Genomic DNA, 22,563 nt, shown 5'->3' with positions numbered 1-22,563 from the left:
TTTATATTTTAAATACCATTTCTTGAAATACTTTATATATACTTAACATTTAGTGTCTGAATAAAATTCCAAGAATTTATGACTGATTCTGTTGCCTGTTGTTTCTGTCAGCGTTTTGTCAGAGTGCCTGGTTGGTGTGTGTGTGTGTGTGTGTGTGTGTGTGTGTGTGTGTGTGTGTGTGTGTGTGTGTGTGTGTGTGTGTGTGTGTGTGTGTGTGTGTGTGTGTGTGTGTGTGTGTGTGTGTGTGTGTGTGTGTGTGTGTGTTTTCAAGTTCATAAGAGCATATAAGAATTTTTATGGTATAGCCAACATTTTTAGTTGTTTTTAGTGGCAGGATCAGTTTGGACTCTCAGTCCACTATGTTACTAGAAACTGACATTTTCTATAACATTACAATTTTTATCATTCATTCCAAAATTACATGTTTAGTCTTTGAAAAGGCACAAGTATAATAATAATGTGCTCTTTAGAGGACATAAGGTTTGTTAAGAAGGTTTTAGAAACAATTATTCTCACTAAAACCAAAGTAGATTTTAATAAATACCAATTAAAAATGTACAGACTGTATCTACTCGAGGTTGGATCAAATTGAAGAACAGATTTGTGGAAGGAATATTGGACTGGAAGCAAGGGGGCCTCAGTTCTAGTACTACTACTTTGTTGTGTGATTTTGGGTAAGCCCATTAATTGACTGGCCTTTGGTTTCCTATATATAATGGACATGTAGGGCTGGATGCTCCTTTTAGGACCAAAACTCTGTGATGATTGCACAGAAGTATATGATGTAGACTATACTCAACGTAGAAGTTTCTGATGGTTTAGAGCATTGCTTAAGTCTAGCCTACTTCCACATTTTAAACATACTGCAGCATAATGTTTTAAATAAGCTTACACTCTGGTGTGGTCATTTAAAAAATCAATATAAATTACTTCTGTAGTTCAAAATAGATTCTTAATGACATATTCTGAATATTTTGACATCTTCTTAGTTCAAAGAACTTCATTATTCTGTTTGCCCATTCTGGCATTTCTAAATTTTTAATGTAGCTATTAATACAATTTATGAATTATCTGGTTTTTGCATGAAAAATTACCAATACTCAAAAACTGCATCTGTATGTTCTGCCAGGAGTTTATGTGAAGAATTTTGAAAATATAACCATTTATAACTGATTATTGCATTAATCATTAAAAAAAATCAACCTAATATTACACAGATTAAACTGTCTAAAGTAAGTTTTAATGTAACATATTCACAGGTTTACACTATAAAGTTGTGAAAAAAGTATCTTTTTCAAATTTGATTAAGTGCTGCAAGATGTTGAAGAAACTCAGCACTCAAATGAATTATATGTTTGATGTCATTTTTGGCCAAGCTCAGAAAATGTCACATAAAAGAAAAATATCTTACTTAAAATAAGGTCTTGACAGCAGTCTGGAATAGTTAACAGCTCCATTTCCAAATGGGATTTCTGGTTATAATCAAACTTTTAATGATGATATTAGTTCCCCCTTTGAGACAATTTCAATACCAAAACAAAACCAAATAAAAAACAACATGAGCATGCACACATACACAGCCCTCACCTCTTTTGTTTTCTAAAGTGGAAAAATTTACAATTATTTCAATTCAAGCTCCAAATATCTAATCTGATTATAATGTTTCCCTGCAGATTTATCAGTGGCCACTTGAGAAATGAGATGGTAGGCTACCAGGCAATGTCAGTCAGTATTTTCTTGTTTTGTTTTAACTTATGAGAGGTATAGGCATCCCTGAGTGTGCCCTCACATTTTCTAAACCCTAGAGCTGAAAATGGTGGGGATTTTTCATCTCACATCTCATTTATTCAGTCTTTACATCCATCATCTTCTAAATCTTACTGTCTGATATGACAGAATTAAGAGGAAGAAATACCCCCAAGAACAAGTTGTCTATTTAAGAGTTACTGGTCAATTTCACTTGGAAAGTTTGAAAAAAAAGCACATTACAAAAAAAGACTATAATAAAATAACATTATAGAAAATAATACACATGTGTGTTTCTGGTATGAAGATTAAAAAGTTCAGAAAAATAAACACCACAAAGTTAACCATGGTTCTGCCTTTGAAAGAAGTATTATGGGGTGATTTTTTTTTTTATCCTTTATACTTTTCTACATTTCTGATATTTTTGCAAAGGACATATGTTATTTTTTATAATTGGAAGAAATACTACTGCTTTTTTTCTTTATAAAGAAACAGTTATGGTCAAACGTTAATACTTACCTGTATCAATTAACAAATCCATTTTTAAAGGGTTAGAAATGGCATTGATAATTAATAAAAGAAAGGAAAATTACAGTTACTAAAAATATAGCTTAAGGCTCTTGTCAAATCTCCCACATTGGAATTACATCAATCACCAGGCAGAAAGAATGTTTATTAAAAAAAAGACTATATTAAGACAGTTTAGGGCAGCAAACAGATACATCTAACACACTGGTTCTTAAAAGTAGCAATAGATGAGTCCTACGTAAACTAGGAGATCTGCAAGATGGGACAAAATTCAAGAGATATAAAAGTATATGGATTGGTTAGAGTTTATTTTCCATTGCACATAAAAATTAAATATGCTCATGATGTACAGTTCTCAAAGTAAAGCTCAACAAGATTTGCTCATGGGGGCTAGTGGAAAGTTTGAGATGGATTGTCCAAAAAAGAACAGAGTACTTTACGAACTCTCGAATTAAAGATGATCATCTCTTATTCACTTTACCAAAAGGTTAAATTTTTGGTCTAATTGTGAGGGTATGTATATTTTTATACTTGCTATACACCTTTAAAAGTCTTTATTATTTAAATAACTACATTTTTGAAAAACATTATTAAAAATATAGCATGTTTTCTGGCACATAAAGGAAGTAAGATGTATTCAGTAAAATTTCACTTGAGAGACTGTCCTAGCTACAAAGGGAAGCTTTATTTTTTTACAGAATTTCCAGGAAATGAGGTGTTCATGTAATTGAATATTTCAGATAAGAGAATCTTATCTTTAATTGATTAAAATAATTTAAAACATTTAAAAACTAATTAAGTTAGAATCACCGTCTATTCTCTGCCTTATAAAACAATAATAAATACCATCTAAACTTTTCTTAATGAAACAAGATCGTTATAATAAGCATCAATAATTTTAACACTGACACGCTCTCAGACTATAATCAAGTATGTACAGCAAACGTATCCATATTATTCCACTGTGGTGTTCTTATGTTTCCTTATCTAGTGTCAAGGGGATAGGTACCATCTCTTGCTGCTACTTGAATGGATGGTCCCTAGCTCTGACTTTTTCTCTCGCTTTTAAAATTAAAAAAAATTTTTTTTTAGTCCAATAAAGTAGATGAGAAAGATATAAAGGCCAGTCCCTGACCTAGCTTTTCTTCTGCTTGTTTATTTATTTTTTAATTCCTGAGGTATACTTTATATACCATCAAATTTGCCCTTTTAAAGAGTACTCTCCCATACTTTTATTATTCTTTCATCTGTTTTGAGCTTGAAACTAGATAATCAATTTGTTAGCACCATGCCCAAAGTAAGAATAAATAGAACAGTACTGATGGCTGGACTGAGAGCCTCTCTATGCATCAAGGGCAAATTTACTTTGACTTTTCCATGTAAGTAACATTACATGCTATTACATATTAGCAATACATTAGGAGTAGATTATGGGAAAAATAAGTCTGATACTTCTAGACTCCAAGAAAAAAAAATGATGATTGAGAGTATCTGAAGAGAGTTAACTGCTTTGGAAAAAAGGACCAGTTTGCTCAAAAAGAGGAATTAATTCTATACGATATCAGGCACAACATAGAGCTAACATTCCAAAAGGGTTTCTGTTTCTTATAAAAACCAAGATTAAGCTAGTTTAACATTAAATGTTAGACAGACAAAAAGTAGTCAAAAACTATATACTTTCACAACCTATCAAGCCTGAGGGGCCCTGGTCTGACTTAATCCAGCATTAAAAAGATAGTTTGAAGAAACTTGAAATGGCCCACTGCAATTTGAGAGGTACTAAGCACCTCAGGGATGTGTTTCATGAAGAGGCTTTAATATTCTTTCTTGATTTACAAGCTCAGATTGCTTTTACTCCTCTAATTTCTGGCACTAGTCATAGAGCAGGTATTGTGCGCTCAGAACTCTGAAAAGAGGATCTGACACCTTATCTCCCCAAAGCTGATTGGAGAATATGTCCAAACCTGTATCTCTGTGTGACTATGTACAATTTGGTGCTAGTTTTAATATGATGAAACTTGAAGAAATCTGGAAAGGACTTAGAGACATAATTTAACGAAAAGGATTATACGGTTTATTAAAGAACTTGACAGAGCCAACACAGGAAACCAACTCTACCTCCAATTAACTATCAATCTTATTCGAAATTTATTACCCCCTACAAAAATCCTGTGCACAGGCCTGGATGATTTACAGTGGGACTAAAGACTCCCAAGCTGCACACAAGACTGTCCTGCAGTATATCTCTTTTGACATTGCTGGTATCTAAAGTAAAACATCACTTTCCTTGTTTACCTAAACTGCAGTGTCAGCGCCTACTGCAGATTCTGTATTCAGCTAAGAAAGGTAACTGTTTTGAATTTTAGAGTCAAATTTCATGCTGCTTTAAAAATTCCCATTATATGACTATAGTAATGGTTTTATTCCTCGACCTTCTATTTCTTTCATTTACCAAAGCCTTCTTTTAAACATTATCTGAAGCCTTTAAAAAATAAACAGGTGACAAACAATGGCAAAAATTATGAGGTTATATTTATGTAATGCTTTTCTTCATACACAGAAGCGTAATCATATCTATTATTTGACAATGTGATATAAGAAACAGCAGACCTTGAGCTTTACTGGAAAGACTGAAGAAAAAAATGGATGGTCCTACATACATTTTTACTACATAGGGAATCTTTTTTCTACATTTCTGTTAAAAAGATGAATACATTGACTCAGTTATAAGTGTATGCTTTCATAGCAGGGCAGAGATGTTAAGAGGTTTCTGGACTGTAAATTAATATTATTTGGGGGGCAGCTTTGTTGAGACATAACTGGCATACAAAAGAGTAGTACATGTTGAATGTGTATAGTTTCATGGGTTTGAACATGTGCATATACTCACAGCACTATCACTACAATCAGGTAATATCAAACAGCAATGTATTTAGCATTGTTCAGTTATAAGGGGCCCAAAGTACATGTTGATGTAAAACCAACAATTTCTCTTTCAAGTGACTTTTAATCATTTTATTTTCTGTCATAGTGGAACTGAAGGAATTAATAATTAATAATTAAGACAGTAGATCCTATTTATCTTAGAATTTCTATATGGAGAAATAGATGAGTCCTGATTTTAAAGTAATTTGCCTCAGGTGATAGAATAGATTTAGAAGCAGAACTACAGGAGAATATAAATTCCTAATTACCTATACAAATCTGGCTAAGGATCTAGCTCAGGAAATTAGATAAAGATTATAAAACCAAAGCAGGATTACTCCCTGATCAGAGGTGACTTCCTACGATGACAGAAGTCCTGCAGAAAGTATAACACCTATTAGAGCACCTGGGTAAATGGGAGACCTCCATTCATGCAAGGACTAAACTAGGTAAATTAACTCACGGCCATTTGAACACAGTTTTCTCGTTCTTATGGGTTTCTTTCCAAGTGCTTTTAATCTGAGCATAATACATTAAATTCTAAAGTAAAGTGGCAATAGTCAGCAAGTGTTAGACTTGCCAGTTTAATTCATAAAATCAGGAAGTAATACTACTAGAAGTTTTACTTAAGAATATATCCAAGTTCACAAACACACATACACCTTTTAAGAAAGAATATGATTATAAAAATGCAACTGTGAAAGCACATAAAAGGAAAGCTTACTTTGAGATTTTCATCTATGTCATGTTTATATGTGGCCATACTGATTATATAGGCTTTAACTTTAACATGGTATTAAAGTTCATAATTTCAATCTGTAGGATTTGGATAGGAAACAAAATAGAGCCATGAATAGCTATATTTTTCTTTTATAAATGTAAAATTATTATTTTTATATAGCACTGTAAATTTATTAAAGGTCTCCTCATTATGTAATTTATATCTTACAAGCAACCTGACGGATGCACAAGGCATTTTATCCACGGATTTATTAAGAAAACGGAGTCACAAAAGCTTAAATAACCTTACCACTAGTAACTGAAAGTGAGTCTTAATACTTTTCTGTTTTTTTAAGAAAATATAATATTCCAAAGCATTCTTATAATCATTACTCTTTCATATAATGAGCTCCTAGTATTCCTATCAAAATTAATATTAAAAATAGCAAATTCTTCTTATAGAAGAATTCCAAGTAATAAAAATAGTAGTCATCAGGGAAATAGTCACCATTAGAACACCGCAGTAAATAACTGTTGCCTACAGGTAATATTCATCAATGGATGCTAAAATTAGGAGGAGGACAATTGAAAAGAGACAGGATATTTGTATAGTCTCAAGGTATCTTCTTCCAAATACTTATTATCTCAAAGGGAAAGAGAGCAACTTCACAGTGTAGCAACTCAGCAGAAACCACTCTAACCAAGTGACCATGATAACATCACCAGTAAAAAGATGACAGATACCTTACTATCTCTGATACAATGCAGTAGGAAGGACACATCACTTGTGTGGCAATCTTTCTAAAACCTCAATCTAATCATGAGAAAACATGAGACAAACTCAAACTGAGACATTCTACCACATATCTAACCAGGATTTTTCAAAGCGTTAAGGTCATGAAAGAAAAGAAAAGTTGAGGAAACATATCACAAATCAGAGGAGACTAAGAGACACGATTACTAAATGCAATATGGAATTCTGGATGGAATCACAGAACAGACAAAGGACATTAGTGGGAAAACTGGTGAAATTCTAATAAGGTCTGCAGTTAGTTAGTAGTATTGTATCAACACTGATTGCTTGGTTTTGATCATCATACTATGGTTATACGAGACTTTAAAATTAAAGGTACATAGAAACTCTCAATTTTTGTAACTTCTTTGTAAGTATAAAATTATTTCAAAATAAAACAATAAAAAATAAAATAAAGTAAGATGATCCATTATGAGACTAGAAGAAAAATGACAGCAACAAAATGTTCAAATTTTTTTGGAAGCTAATTTTAACTGTCACTCAGATTTAGAGAAAATCCAGGGATTCCTAAATGATATAAAGAAAATTATATTCAGGAAGTAATTACTAATATAATTCGCTTTGTAGTTATGGCATAAAAAGATTTTTAAGCTGACTAACTTTCACATAAATAGACTGAAATAAGCTCCCCGAAGAATCTTCTCTTTTGTGTTAAGAAATCACTCCTTTAAGAGTCAAATCTTTCTTTGCCTAATCACATCAAGTATTTCAAAGGCAGATAAACAAATAAACACAGCATTGCTTATGCCTAATATAGGCCTTAACCATAAAGTTCCATTTCACTAATTATCTATTTGTAATTCTCTCACTCCTACTAGACCATGAGCTACAGAGGCAAGAACCATCCATCTATTGCCAACTTCAAACCCCTAATCCATCACGGCTCTTGAGACATTGCTGGGGGCTGGGGATGGGGAATAATAATTATTTGCTCAAAAATAAATTTAAAAACTTAAAAGATCTTTCTAGTTAAAAAAATTACTTTCATACATTTAAAAATTTTTTAATTATATGAAAAAAATCCCCTGGGAAAATTATAAATAAACTTGAAATTAAATAATCCTCACTGTACTCTTTCCAAATTGCAACAGTACCAATATAGCTTATTTCTCTTCTGGGTTATAGTTCACTTATGTGATCTAGTTACATATAAGTTTATCCTTCCTTTTAAATTCAGTTTATAATTTGCGTCATTACGGTGAGTTAACTTTTTAATAATTCGTTTCATTCAAATATATTTCGGTGATTTCAAGTTCTTCATCAAGTAGCTGCTTTACTGTAATAGTCACTGGGGACAAAACATAAATCATCTAAGAACTGTGTGCTTTAGATAGTTACGTGGTATTACGTGTACTACTTAAAATAAATAATAATGTCTACGGGTAAATGCTGTACCATTGTCATACCTTATTCTTTCATATATGTCCAGTGACTGTTACAGACCTAGTAGGTAAAAACACTTCATACTTTCTAAAAGCATGAGACTATATAAGACATATGCACAAAGCAAATTCGTTAAGCCAAATTTAGTATACATCACTGAATCTACAACGTAATTTATTATTGTAAAAAGAAGACAGGTTTGAGGGTTTCAATTGCTATTTTGGAAATTTAATATTACAATTCAAATATTACAATTAAACCAAGGATCATCAGTGAAATAGCTTTTTTGAAGTTATTCTAGCTTTATAAAAATCACAGTGAAATAAAGAACATATTTAACCTGTATAAAAAGTGGGGCATTATTTTGATTGGCTTTTGATCAATTTTATCAATATTTCAGATTTTCTGTACCTAAACACAAGAGCACAATCAAAAACAAACAAAAAAGTGTATTTAATACTATTCAAAGCAATGTACACATAATGTTTATACAAGGCTCAAATATAGGGCCTAAACACTTTTCTTAAATGTTTTAAAGGATTTGCAATATAAAAAATGAACATTCTCTTCCTATGTACTTCTCCTAGATATGTGCTGTAGCAGCATTTAAGTTTTGCCTGTCAAGTTCTCTGTTCACTAAGGAACACTAGCTACGATCATGTTTGACTGAATTTACTTCTCAGACAAAAGTTCTAAGGGAAACTTTATTGTATTGGCTAACTGCTCAAAGAAAGTATTTAAAAATAACAACAAAACTCAACTCAGGAAGGAGGGAGAGAAGAAGTATCAAGTGAAAATACAAGCTTGATAAGTACACTTACCTTCACTTCCTTTTTCTGCTTGTTTTGCTGCATTTTCTACTTTTTTTTGTTTCGCTGCTAAGAGTGCCCTCTTTAGCTGTCTTGCTTCTTTTCTGAGCTCTTCACTATAAAGCAAAAATAGTTACATAATTATATAATAGACTGAGAGGGAAAGTTGCTTAGCAAAAACAATTAAGTCTGATTATCAGGTATACTAAATCTCCAGGAAAAACAAAGTGAATAATATAACTCATTTTGTTGCTGTGTATGTGTATTTGTGGTATGGAAACATACTGAAAGGATATTTTAAAAGATGAAGTTTTCATAATAGCAATATAATACGAATTACTATAAAATATAGCCCCTTTCAAGTATATCAAACAGAAATAGACAAGTGATAAATGAACCACTGTTCTTCCTCTAATTTACTTGAAATTTAACATTCTAGTTTCAGTTTAATAACTCATGGAGATCTCAAATCAAAATATAAAAACTATTCACTAAACCTGGGCATACACAAAAAGATTTGGCTTCAAACCTTATTGAATTCCTGAACTGGCACCAATAACTACCATTTATTAAGTAATCATTATGTGCTAAGAGCCATGCTAAAATTTTTTATACTCAATTTTTTCACAATTAATTTTTTAACTCATTTGATACCACAGTTTGCCAAATAATTTCCTCTTCTGTAAAACCTACTAGGCTGAGGTATTTTGATAATTAATGCAATCATATATTAAAGGCAAACTAAGATATAAGTGTTGAGTTCACTACAAGTCACCAGTTAAGTGACTAGTTTCTACAAGCCACTTTTAAGGCAGGGGGTTCAAACTCATGCCTTGGAAAAAATTACTAACTACTCATGTTATGAACCTTAGGGTCACTTGTAAGTAGTCAAGACTGTGTTTTCCATGTCTGTGAATGTCAGGAATCCACTCTGTTCTTGATAACAGCTAGAGTGGATCACAGAGACTGTGAACTCTGTAGACCAAGTAGGCACCACTGCATTCTGGAATGACCTCTAAAGACACCTAACCAAGGTTTGCCAAAATCTTAAGTCAAAACAGTTCAATACTGATTCAGCCTTTAGGGCTTCCTTCTGAACCCTAAATCTTATACTTAAAAAAAAAAACTCTGTCCTGTAAAAGAGTCACCAAACTCATAGATCTTACAATGTGCGTGACAGTTCTTTCTACCTTTTTTCCATATCAAACACACACAACCATATTTCATATCTGCTTGGCCTCCAAGATCCTGAATTCTGTAACTTCCCTCTCTGATCAAAATCTGCTATTTTTAGCTTTCTCAGCCTTTCATTCCTACTGAACCTGTGCTCACTATTTTTATGATGAAAACAACTCCTTAATGGTCTACCAGACTTATTCTAACCCCAACTGGCTCTTTATCCATTCTGGATACTATGATCAGCCATTTCACCGATGTCCTCACCTTAATTTTCTTGACTTGTTTGTCATGGATACATCACAATTACCTAGAAGAACTTGTTGAAACATGCTTGGGGAGATACACCTCCAGAAAATATGATTTCTTTACATGTGGGATGTTGCCTGGGAATCTGCTCTTGTGACAAGTTACCCAGGTGATTCTAATATGCACGCAGGTTTGGGACCCAATGCATTAGGACTTCACTATAGAAATTATCTTCTCTTTCTTCCAACTTCAAGCACTCCTACTTCACTGATCCTTTCCTTCAGCAAACAGCCTGCTCACATTTCCCTGTACTCTGCTCCAATCAAGTGATTATCTTTACAAGTAGACTCCTTGTCCGAAAGAACAGCTTATATACAGAGTCTAATTCACCAACCTCTAACTTAATCTCTTGCAATCTATCCTTCTTATCTTCTATTGAAACTGTTTCTGTGTCAACCAAATTCAATGGCCTCTTCTCAGTTCTCCTCTTCCTCTTTGGCCTCTCTACCATTCAATGATGTTAACTACTTCCTTCTGAAATTCTATGCTAAGCAGACTATGTACCACTTTAGAGTCCTGATTCTTCAGTCCTCCTAGTTACTCTTTCTCCTCTCATCCTGTAACGACTGGCATTTTCCTCATTTCTGTACCCTGCACGCTGGCATTTTTATCTAATCTCATAACTTAAGCTATCACTTTTATCATAGGTTATTTCCAAATCTAGATGTTTTACCTTGATTTTGGTCCTGCAGATTTACCAGATAAAAAATATACACACAGTGCAGTATTTGCTCCAATGGACAAAAAGAATTCCTTAAAAAAATCATCCAATAAAATGTCAGGAGACTAGAAATTATAGTAGTCTTTATATACTTAGTATTGCAAAGATACTACTAATTCATTCAGCAACTTCTGATGCATCTAATATTTGTACTGTACCATTCTGAGTGATGACACAAAAATCAAGATGAATAAGGAGGGGAAGAAGCCTAATTTTGCTATATTCTTTAAATCAGTTACCTCCCTCACCACTTAACTTCTCAATAACCTGTGATATATACATTTTACAGGTAAGAAGGCTGAGGCTTAAGGAGATTAAATACTAAGCCTGAAGTCACATAGCCTATCAAAAAGTGATAAAGCTAGAAACTGAAAATAAGATTGTCTGAATTCTAAGTCTATGCTCTTTCCGTTATGGAATACCAATACCTTGAGAAAGTCTCCACGGAGTCAAAAATCCAAGGAGAGATAGAACTCATGTACACAAATAATAACAATGGCACCTAATAAAAAGCAGTAACTGCCGTGACAAAGAATGACTGAAGCATTCTGAAGTTCAGAGAAGTATCGAGTACTGTTTGCTCAATAAGGGATGGCTTCATAGAGGAGGCATTTGAACTGGGCTCTGAAAGATGAGTAGGAGTTGGCTAAGAAGAGAGTCAATGAAGAAACATCCAAGCAGTGTGTCTTATCCAAGACAGGGAAGTGGGAAAACATAGGGTGCATGTTAAAACATCATGCTACAGCATAAGTGATTTAAAGGGGTGCCCAGGACTAGTAACAAAAGCTAGAGTTATGAAGAGAACCTACAGCAGGTCTAAATGCTACACATTTGTGAATGGCCCAGGTGAGAATATTTTCCTGTCATTTTCCCGTATTTTTGAGCTTCCTTTTTTTTTTTTTTAAACAACCAGTTTCTCAAAGGCTCTATGATCTTCATTGTATCCACTATCTACCTATTTAGTACCTTACCAATAACCCACACATTCCTTAAATTGCTGTCTTAGAAGAAGTAACTTACCACCTCCTAATCACAAACTTCAATGGCTTCCCTAAGACTGTAACTTAGATTTTCAGAAGAATCCAACTTTGTTGACCACCTTACCTCTGACCTTTTGCGATCTCAGACCTAGTGCCATGCCTGATTGCTTCCTAACTTTTTGATAATTCTTTCTGTTTCCACTGGCTTTTATTATTCCACCTCCTGCTCCTTAAATGTAGGTGCTTCTTAGTAGCCTAGTTTCAATCCTCCTCTCTTTAGAAATTTCACGCACATTCAGGACTTCAGTTCCATCTATCTCAATTCAGTCAACGTACAAAATCAAGATCATTAGCCTGATGCTCTTCGTACAGTTCCACTTTAAAGCTAAATTCACATTTTTTAGCTGCCAGATGGATACTTCCATTAATATTCCACAAATGCATCAAATTTGCCATTTTAAAAGTCATATCGATCATTTTGGCTCCTCAAAAAAATCACTTTTTTTTCTATTTTTCCCTTTTTTTTTTTTTTTGATAAATCCACCAGAATGCCGATTGTCAGGTTCACCTTCTAGATGAATCTCTCACTTTCTGCGCCTGTTTAGTTGCCCCATCCTTTCTCTTTATAAAGTCTCTTCCTTTCTGTGGTTGGTGACCACTTTTTCGGCTTTCATGACCTCACTCTTATCAGTCTCCTACTTGGTCTACGGGCCTCTGGTCTGACTTTTCTTCTATTCATTTTGCACACTTGGGCCAAATCCTACAATTCTACTCCCCAATCTTCGTAACTCCCAAGTCCTACTGAATAGTGCCCCAATTTCTTCCCAAGCATTTAAGTCCCTCTCACAAGTTACCTTCCAATTACTTTTTCAACTTTATCTCTCAGGGATCCTCTATGGTAACACTAAATTTCAGCCAAAATATACGAGTCATAATTGCTTTGGCTAACTTTGAGCTTCAGCACACATACCCCTTTGTTCATGCCATTCCATTACCCAAAATAGTCTTTCCTTCCTATTTCTGCTGATGAAAATCTTCCTCATCTTTCAAGGCTTCGTGGAGAAAGTGGCACTTGAGCACAGTCTTGGGGCATAGTTGTCAAGCTCACTGAACCTAGTTTTTTCATCTACAAATTATGAGTATATTCAGCATATGTACTGCAACAAGGCTGATGCAAAGATTAAGGATAAAAATGAGTAAGAGCACTATCAGGTGCTTAGAAAGCAGGATTTTTTTTTTTTAACAATAATATACAACCTTATATAAGCAACTTAAATAATTAAAATTTTAAATAAAAATCAATGATTTTAAGTAAGAACTGATGATAAAATAATGCTAATTACACTATTAAAGATATCTACTCTAATGTCATTGATGGGTTGTTTTCTCTTTTTAAACCTCATGTCCATTCCAAAAGATTAAACAAAACCTTAAATTAAAAAACAAAAGACATGTTTATCACAAGACCCAGACCCAAAATCATTATATGGCCACAAGAAAGCAATTAATCCTTCTTTGCTTCAGTTTTATCATCACCTAAGAATAGCCTAAGGAAAGTCTATTTCAGTATTTCTGAAATGCATAATCACAATTATAAGTGAAAAAAAGTGTTATACTCTGCAGACCATTCTATGTCAATTCTTTTGGATTTTGGATCTTAAAGTCCATTATCTAAGGAAATGATGAGATGCTGAATATAGTCTTCATCTTAGACACAAAGAAACTGAAGTGTAGAGACACTAAGGGATTTTTTTCAATATTGCTTAAGTTAATGATACTGTAAACATGATACAGACATCCAAATTCTTTATGCAGTTTTTCACTTAATATGCTTACTATGCACTAAATGAACAGTACATTTAGAACTGAATATCTTATTTTTAAGTTGAACTCTTTATGTAGCAAGACACTGAATAAGTAACTACACAGGAAAGTTTTTATAACTACAGTATGTTTACATTTTTATCAGACTGTCTACATTACTCTATAAAAATAGTTTAAAAATCTTGCGATTAAAAAAATTGTACAGCTTTTCAACTTGAGATTGAGTATTTAAAATGGCAATGGCAAGTATCTTGCATAATTTTCAGTCAGTTTTTATTTCTTCCCAGATGCTTTTCTCACTTTCTCCAATTTCCAGGAATGTACCAGAAGAAAATTTTAGTTCTATCTGTTCTTTTTTCTTATGGCATGAGAAATATTATCTTACTATAAGGGTGGTAAACACTGACCTCTTCTAACATTCACTTTCAGAAAAAAAAAAAAAAGGTAACGTTATCAAGACTTGAGCGCTTGACATGCTTTTGAAGGGAACTTTAATCTACAAAAGTGAGATGGAATATGTATAAATTTCTTGCATAAGATAGCGAATGAATTTCCTTACAGACCTGTGAAACCAGCTGATGGCTAAACACATGTCCATTACAGATCATTGTTTCTTGGACCATGGACAAAGTACTTGTAGTCAACTTAAGCCTACTATTTCCCAACATCTGATAAGAATTCATAACACATGGAAATGATTGCAAACCCAACAGTACAGCCTGCATGGTTTTTAGTCTGCTGCTTTAATCACAAAGATACTGAATCTGTTTGTAATGAAACAACAGCTTGGCTGTTGATGAAATCATAAAATAGCCATAATAAAAACCCATCTTAAGTGTTAAAACTATAAATCTGTGGCATGATTTTTAGGCTTATGGAATCATCAGCAGGAGCAGAGATGCAGATTCAACATTATCTGAAAGTATTATAATATGCTGTAGTTTATACATTAACTTTGAAAATACATACAGGAAATTAAAAAAACAAATTAAATCAGGGAACCCCTGATTTGTGTGTTCAAAGCTCTGTTCCACCTATTTCTAGCACTATGGTCTTAGACAACTAAGTTAACCAATCTAAGGCTGTTTCCTCATCTTGAAATGAGAGTAACAGTAAGGTTGTAAGAAAGAAATATGATTCCATTAGTATATTTAACATTAGTATATTTAACATGGTGCTTGGCTCAGAATATGTCTCACATTAGTTGGCTTCTTCTATTATTATCATTATTGTTCTTGCCTCCAGCACCAACACCACTTCTATTCTTACTATTTACAGAATCGATTAGTGACAAAATGAGACCTCAGGCTAACTATAGGGAGAAAAAAGGTGAATCTGTTTTTCTCATGAATGTATAGATTTCAAATGCTTACTGAAAAGTTTAGTGTTTGATGTAATGCTTGGATTAAATACCATGTGCTATGAAAATAAGAAATGTAATAGTAGAAAAAAGACTAAAAATTACTAAATTCCCATATCCTAATTCTGGGCACTAGACACTTGGAGCTGAATTGCTTATTTTCATTCATTATAATCTAGTTGAGAAGGTAAGGAATAAACAAGTCAACAAAGAAATGTGTGTGTGTATGTATGTATATATATACATATATACACACTTACAAATTCTATGAGGGAGGCTAACAGAGAACCTACATTATTTTAGTCTAAGTGAACCTAAAAGCATCTACCAGAAGATAAAATTTAGTCTGAGAGATAGATAATGTTCTGTATGCCCTCTACAATCTGTCACACCAATATGTAGGAATAAAGACTATATCCCTATCCATAAGTCACTGCAATTTGAAAAGAAGGAGAAACTTAAATGCACCTGCATCTAGCCTTTAGACTTACAATCTTACTCCTTTCATATAAAAGATCACATTTATTTTTAAATAAAAAGTTTAGAAATCTGATATAGATTGTCATTCCTCTTTACAAATCCTCCTTCAAATCTTAGAAAATTTTCCAAAAGAGACTAAACAAGAGTGACCCCTGCACAATATCATAAAATGTCCATGATAACCATAAGTGATACTGCTATTCTGTCTAAACACCAAGTAAAAAGTTCTGAATCAAACATGTTATTTCACAGCAAGAACTTGGCTTAGCCAGTATTTCACAGAAGTGGAGTAAATTTGTTGTGGCAGAAATTCTGTCCTTAGCCATATGTCTATTCCACAATCCAACTTTACAAATGATATTAACTCAATATGAAAAACAAATGAGATCTCCAATTCCAATAAGGCAGCATACCAGGTAACTCAAAAACTCTTTTAAAATAAAACACCTATAAGTGCTGAATAAAGTACATTTTAAAAATACCTTTAAATGCTTAGCTTAGCTCACTAAAACCCAAGAGGTTGAAAACAAGAAGATGGAAAACCAGAGCAAGTAGCATTGGAACTATTATTGGAACACCCTGGGTTATGGGTCTCAGTATCCTAGGAATGTGGATCTTAATCATGAAGATGGAACTCCTACACATAAAGGTAAAGATTTACTGGAAGGGTGGGAATAAACACTAAAAAATGCAGGAAGACCACAAAGAAGCTTCTCTGTCTGAGGTCTACGTAGGTAAGTAGGCTCTCAAGCTAATGAACAGTCTCAGGGCATCTCAGGAGTACTTTTTATTAAAATCACCAGTGATCTATGCACATATTTGAACCAAAGAGAAATCCTCTCTGAAGGAAAGAACCTTGATTTAGATTTCACAGAACTATGAAAAAGAGTTGTTGTTTTTTAAACACAATTAGCTCCTAATACAACGAGTTCATAAGACACAAGGAAACAAGGCACTGTTTGTGAGAATCAGAGGAACAACAAATAATAGAACCTGAGCCTAAAAACTTCAGATACTGCAAAAATAAAACAACTATGTTTATTGTATGGAGAGAATGAAAGAAAATAAAGAATGGAATATGAGATCTGCAAAAGTAACTGGAAAAACCATTCAAAACCTTTTAGAAGGGATAAACAGAATAGCTAAACTTAAACTTAATGAAAATTTGAATAGCTGAAAATGAGAATGAGTGAATTAGGAGACAGATCTGAAAACACACATAACACAGGATGCAAAACACATGGAGAAAAACAACAACTATGAGAGGTTAAAAGACATGGAAGACAGAATGAGAAGGTCCACCACATGTATAAGTAGAATTGCATAAAGAGAACACAGAGAGAATGAGATTGAGACAATAATGTCTGAGAATTTTCCAAATTGATGAAAAACTTTAGTCTTCAGATTCAGGAAGCTCAATGAATTCAAACAGGATAAGTAAAAGGAAAATCCAAATGCAGACATATCACAGTCCAAATGCAGAGTACCACAGACAAAGTGATCTTAAAACGACCAGCAAAAATTAGTAAGGAGAAATCACTTAAAATTAAATTCGTATTTTTCTTTGACAGAGAAAGCAGACTGACACATTGTGAGAATAAAGTAGTCATGGACTTAAGCAACATAAGACATAAATGACATCTTTCATTACAGCCATTAAAGCAAAGAACAAATAACATCTGGATGCTTAAGCAAAAATAATTACGGTTTAGTCCTAACTAGTGCAATTATTCCAAGAATGCTAAATAAGAAATCAAAGTCAAGCCTCAGATATATTTCTACTAAGATACTGTAAACTAGGTCCTTGCCATAGTCTGGAATATGATGCTGCACTGAGTATAAAGCAGAAGACAGACCAATTACAGGTGGAGGGTATATGAATGGGTCCAGGAGCTAGGAGGAGTAATAGCAGCAGCAAGAGTGGAAAGGACTGTAAAGCATTTAGTTGACAGCACTGTGATATGACTGCCAAAGAGAATGTATGATCACAGGTCTCATTAAGAGAAGCACAGTATTCCCAATATGCATATGTCATACTTTTTCTAGTTGTTCTACAGTTCTTGGATGTTCTCTTCTGTTTTGTTCTTTGTTCTCTTGGCTTTTCTTTTTTTGAGGATTCTATTGATATATTTTCTATCTCAGAGATTCTTTCCTCTGAGTCCAGTCTGCTAATAAGCCCATCAAAGGAAATCTTCATTTCTCTTACAGTGTTTTTAATCTGTAGCTTTTCTTTTTGTTTCTTAAGATTTCCATCTCTCTGCTTACATTGCCTATCCGTTCTTTCATGCTATCTGCATAGAGCCCTTAGCATATTAATCACAATTGTTTCAAATTCTCAGTGTGATAATTCCCATATCCCTGCCATGTCCAGTTCTAATGCTTGCTTTATATCTTCAAATTGTGTTTCTGCCACTTGGCATGCCTTGTAATTTTTTTCTTGATAGCCAGATATCATGAACCAGGTAAAAGAAACTTCTGTAAATAGGACTTTAGTACTGTGATGGTGAGATATGGGAAAGAGGATGTGTCCTATGGTCCTATGATTAGATCTCAAGTCTTTTAGTGATCCTATGCCTGTAGACTGTGAACTTCACAAGCGTTTCTCAGGTTTGTTTTCTCCCTCCTCCTTTAGGTGGGGCAGGATGGTTACAAGGGGCTCAGGCTGGGTGTTTCACTTCTCCCACAGGGAGGGTTAGAGCCAGCTGAAGTAGGCTATTTCCTTTCTCCTGGGTCCATTAAGCTCTGATAATACCCCAGCAGTTTGCGCTCTGGTTAATTAGTTTTCCCTAAAGGAAAACAAGAACAGAGTGCTTTGGCATTAGTCAGGTTCCTTTTTCCTTCTTCCTGTGGGAGGCAGTAGGGGATGTTTTCTGTGATGTTTACTATATGAACCTAGTTGAGCTCTCAGAGGTAAATCTCACAATATTGTGGGACACCCCCCATGACTGGGTGCCCCCCAGAGTTTTTAACTCAGACTTTTCCACACTGAGCCTCCAGCAATTCATCAATTATAGTTCAGGTTTCCTATCCCAGCACTGGCTCCCATGGCAATTTCTGCTTGTGCTCAGACAAACTGCAACTCCCTGTATTCACCTGTCTCTAGTCCTTGGGCAAGTGGTCTGCTCTGTGTTCTCACCTTTCTGAGCGACCCAGGAAAAGGGCAAAGCAAGGTTAAATAGTTAATTTTATTAAAAGAGAGTATTATATTTTACTTGAATTTAACATAAAAATACTAAAGGAAAGTAGACCAAAACTTTTCCTATTATTATATAAATGTTTCTTTGTCTCAAGTGATTTCCTAAGAAATTTCTCCATTTTATGAAAAACGTTATGAAAATATTAAAAGATTGGAGTCTTTTTTCTTTTAACTACATGATTTAATTTTAGGCTATACTGATTAACTTCCTGCCCTAAAGGTTGACAAAATGACTATACTTAACATTTTTTCCACTTTTTCTTTCCTCCATTTTCCAGTTTGGGTTATATTAGTGCTATTAAATTATCAATGTTCATAGCATCTATGCACAAAGTTATCAGTTGTATAGTCTTAGTTTTATATTTAAATAAATTAATTGGTCACCGCTATCTTTTTTATCCCAGTATCTCTGGTCCTGAGTTCAAGAGATTGGAATATTGTTAACTTACTGTTAATGATAATTATTTCTGGATGTTTTAAGATGAGTTGTTGTTTTGGGTTTCCTACATTCTTCTGTCTCTGATATATTGCCTTAATTTTTTATGAGCAGGCATCATTTTTACCAAAAACTAAAGTCATTTAGAAAAAAAAATAATGAGCTACGTTTACCACAGTATCTAACACTGTGAGTGTGCTATGTAGTAAATACTAAATAAATACAGACATAAATTAAGGGAGAAATGGTATCAGAATACTAATCCTAGAAACCACCAGAGGGAGGTGTGAGAATCAGAAAGAGGAGGTATTCTGTGACAAGAAAGACATCTCAAATATAGCACATGGGATAAAAATCCTAAGAAAACTACTTCAGAAAATAATGCCTATCTAAAAAGGATGAGGTCATTTTTGTGAAGGTTATATTTAGTGACAGAAAAGCATTATGTAAAGTATTTATTAAAGATTTCCCATTTTCCACATTATTCTTGCCTTGTTAAATGTGCTTTTCTGACATCAAAACAATTTCAACATTATGTGAAAGAATGAAAGCGTGAGAAACTGACTTTAAGTAAAAAACATGGTATTAAATAAGGGAACATAGATTAAATAAGGAAAAAAAAATTGAGGCAGAAGTTTTTCTGGCATCCAGCTAGACTTTTTATCAGTATGAATTAGAATTATACAAATTGGCCTCTAGAAAATCATAAGGTTTTACGAAGTATTTCACAAATGGAGCTGCACGTACATTTTCCTCTTAGATCACTGAAACTTTTCATATTTTAAGTTTCAGGACTATTGGCCCTGCCTTTCTAATCCAACGCATATAGAGATGCTGAGGTCCCTCCTTCACCTACAAGCCCATTCCACATGGCTCCTGAACCATTTAGACAAAGAATATATTATGAGCTTCTATCCCACTGGAGAGTATCACTGTGTTTTAGGTCTATAATCAAGTATACCTAAGTGTAGCCGTTCTGGTAATAACGGCAAGATGATGGTGGTGGTGATGATGACAACGATGATATTATTAATGCATCTTATTTTTCTAATTCTAATTTCAGACTCTCCTCACTGGAAGGTGGAAGTTCCCAAGCCCTCCAGGAAGTACTTTTGTGAGCTTTTTCATGACAGAAGAATAGATAAATAATGATTTGCTTATCTGGCTTTGAAAATTGCCTTTCCTCACTGCCTTGTCTATTGGCAAGCTTGAACTCTTTTGGTGCAGATGCCTTTCCAAATCAAGTTCATCACATCCTTTTGGTCTTGGGGCTGTGATTTGCCAGTCTTCAAATCACTATCCAAACCAGAGGCAGGATAATTTTTCAAAGCTCAAATCTGATCTCATTGCTTTCTTGCTACACAGCACCCCTTAATTCTCAAAGTCCATACTCATTAGCTCCATTGCAAGGTTCTTCATGGTGTCAGCTCTGTTTCACGCTCAGGCTCTGTCACAGGTGCTTCACTTCCTGCATGCATTCCACACATTCTGAAATCCTATTAGTTCTTAGAACGAATCATCATCTTTGGCACCTGCTCCTCAAGGCCTAAAATACTCCTTCCTTCCACTTCCCTTCTCCATATAACTCACATTTATCTTCAGATCTCGTTTCCATGCACTTTCCCTACAAAGACTTCTGAACTCCTGGTATACTGGTATACAAACTCCCGATATTTATCCTTCCTGTCATACTTACCACATCATATTTTAACTGCCTGTTACTTCTTTGTAATCTCTATGAATCCAACAAAACTGAGTCATTTCACTTTTGCAGCCCTAATAACTCTCATAGATTCTAACACATAACCAGTATTCAGCCCTCAGTAAATATGTCAAATTGAACTAAATTGCTGGTAGCACTAATTTTTCTTCTAGATTGCCTAGTGTGGCAATTTATCTTCATCCTGGTAGGTAAAAACAGTAGATTTAAAACTAAAAAATAATTCCTTTCCCTTAAGCACTGACAATATGTATCAATACTAAATGTGCATACCCCCTTGAACTCAGTAATTCCAGCCATTCATCCTAAGGACCCAAATGTGTTCAAGCACTGAGACAAGAGCAAAAAAAAAGAATGTTCTGGCTGTTCATTATAGCACTGTTAATTATGGGAAATGTCTATATAAAATAAGTAGACTGCATAATACAGATTACATAAAAAACACAAATTACTATTCCATTTATATAAAATCAAGCATGCCAACACACAAAAACATAAATAGAGAAAGATTTGAAATGAAAATAATGATTAGCTCTGTAGAGTACCATTTGACTTGATTTTATAAACTCTCAATTCTGATTATAAAGATAAATCTGTTTCTGCTTAAAAAAAGAAAAATTTCTTTTTATTTTTAAACTTTTTTTTGTGGGGAGGGGACAGTTAGATTTATTTGTTTATTTTTTATTGGAGGTATTGGGGATTGAACCCAGGACCTCCTGCATGCTAGGCATGCACTCTACCACCAAGCTATACCCTCCCCCAAGAAAAGCTTCTTTTCAAATAATTTTGTGAAATATTTCAAATAATTCTGTGAAATATTTCAAATAATTCTCCCTGAATATCCTTGATAAGTATTATGATTCAACGTTCCTTCCGTGCCCTTCTCTAAAATTAAAAAAAATTACAATTAAGAAGTTAAATTTAATCAACTAAAACTTCTCTGATGTCCAGGAACATCATTTTTACCAATTTAATAATCCAGTTGTCAATATTTTTTGATTTCCACAATGGTCTCGTTGCATAATCTCAAATATTTTAGAGCTTATTAATAGAGTGTAATAGTCAAGAGGAGATTGTCTGGTTTATTTGAATGTTTACACAACATTTAGATTTTTCTATCTGCAAGACAAAAGGCTTCTATCAATAGGGCATATTCCAATTGTACTAAGTAATAAGTTGACTATCACAATGGCAGGATTGAGACATTTTAAGAAGAGGTTTCTTAAATTTTCCATTGCAATTTTATTATCCATCATTATGGATAAATAAACTTGATGTATGAATTCAAGAAAATTACAAGCCCAAATCACAAAAACATTTTGTTCAAATTTGATCTCACATCTCAAAAGTATTTTGGGACCTACACTGAGTTACGCTTCTGTCCCACAGACACTATTGTACTAAGAGGGTGTTTTGGAGAATGAATACAGACCTTT

The 22,563-nt window shown here is 33.7% G+C and overlaps 1 protein-coding gene across 2 annotated transcripts in view; it reads right to left on the bottom strand.

Moving 5' to 3' along the window:
- The window catches only part of CWC27 (CWC27 spliceosome associated cyclophilin), a 199,069-nt gene that overhangs the window by 86,958 nt on the left and 89,548 nt on the right, over positions 1-22,563 (bottom strand). For both annotated transcript variants that reach the window (XM_074358921.1, XM_045512419.2), the window contains exon 11: positions 8,938-9,041. In XM_074358921.1, the coding sequence (XP_074215022.1) occupies positions 8,938-9,041 (104 nt within the window). The remainder of the gene's footprint in view (positions 1-8,937; positions 9,042-22,563) is intronic.

This window comes from Camelus bactrianus, chromosome 3, assembly GCF_048773025.1.
Source record: "Camelus bactrianus isolate YW-2024 breed Bactrian camel chromosome 3, ASM4877302v1, whole genome shotgun sequence".
Classification (NCBI taxonomy): Eukaryota; Metazoa; Chordata; class Mammalia; order Artiodactyla; family Camelidae; genus Camelus; species Camelus bactrianus.
Note: the sequence above shows the minus strand (reverse complement) of the source record. Positions and strands in the feature narration are given on the sequence as shown.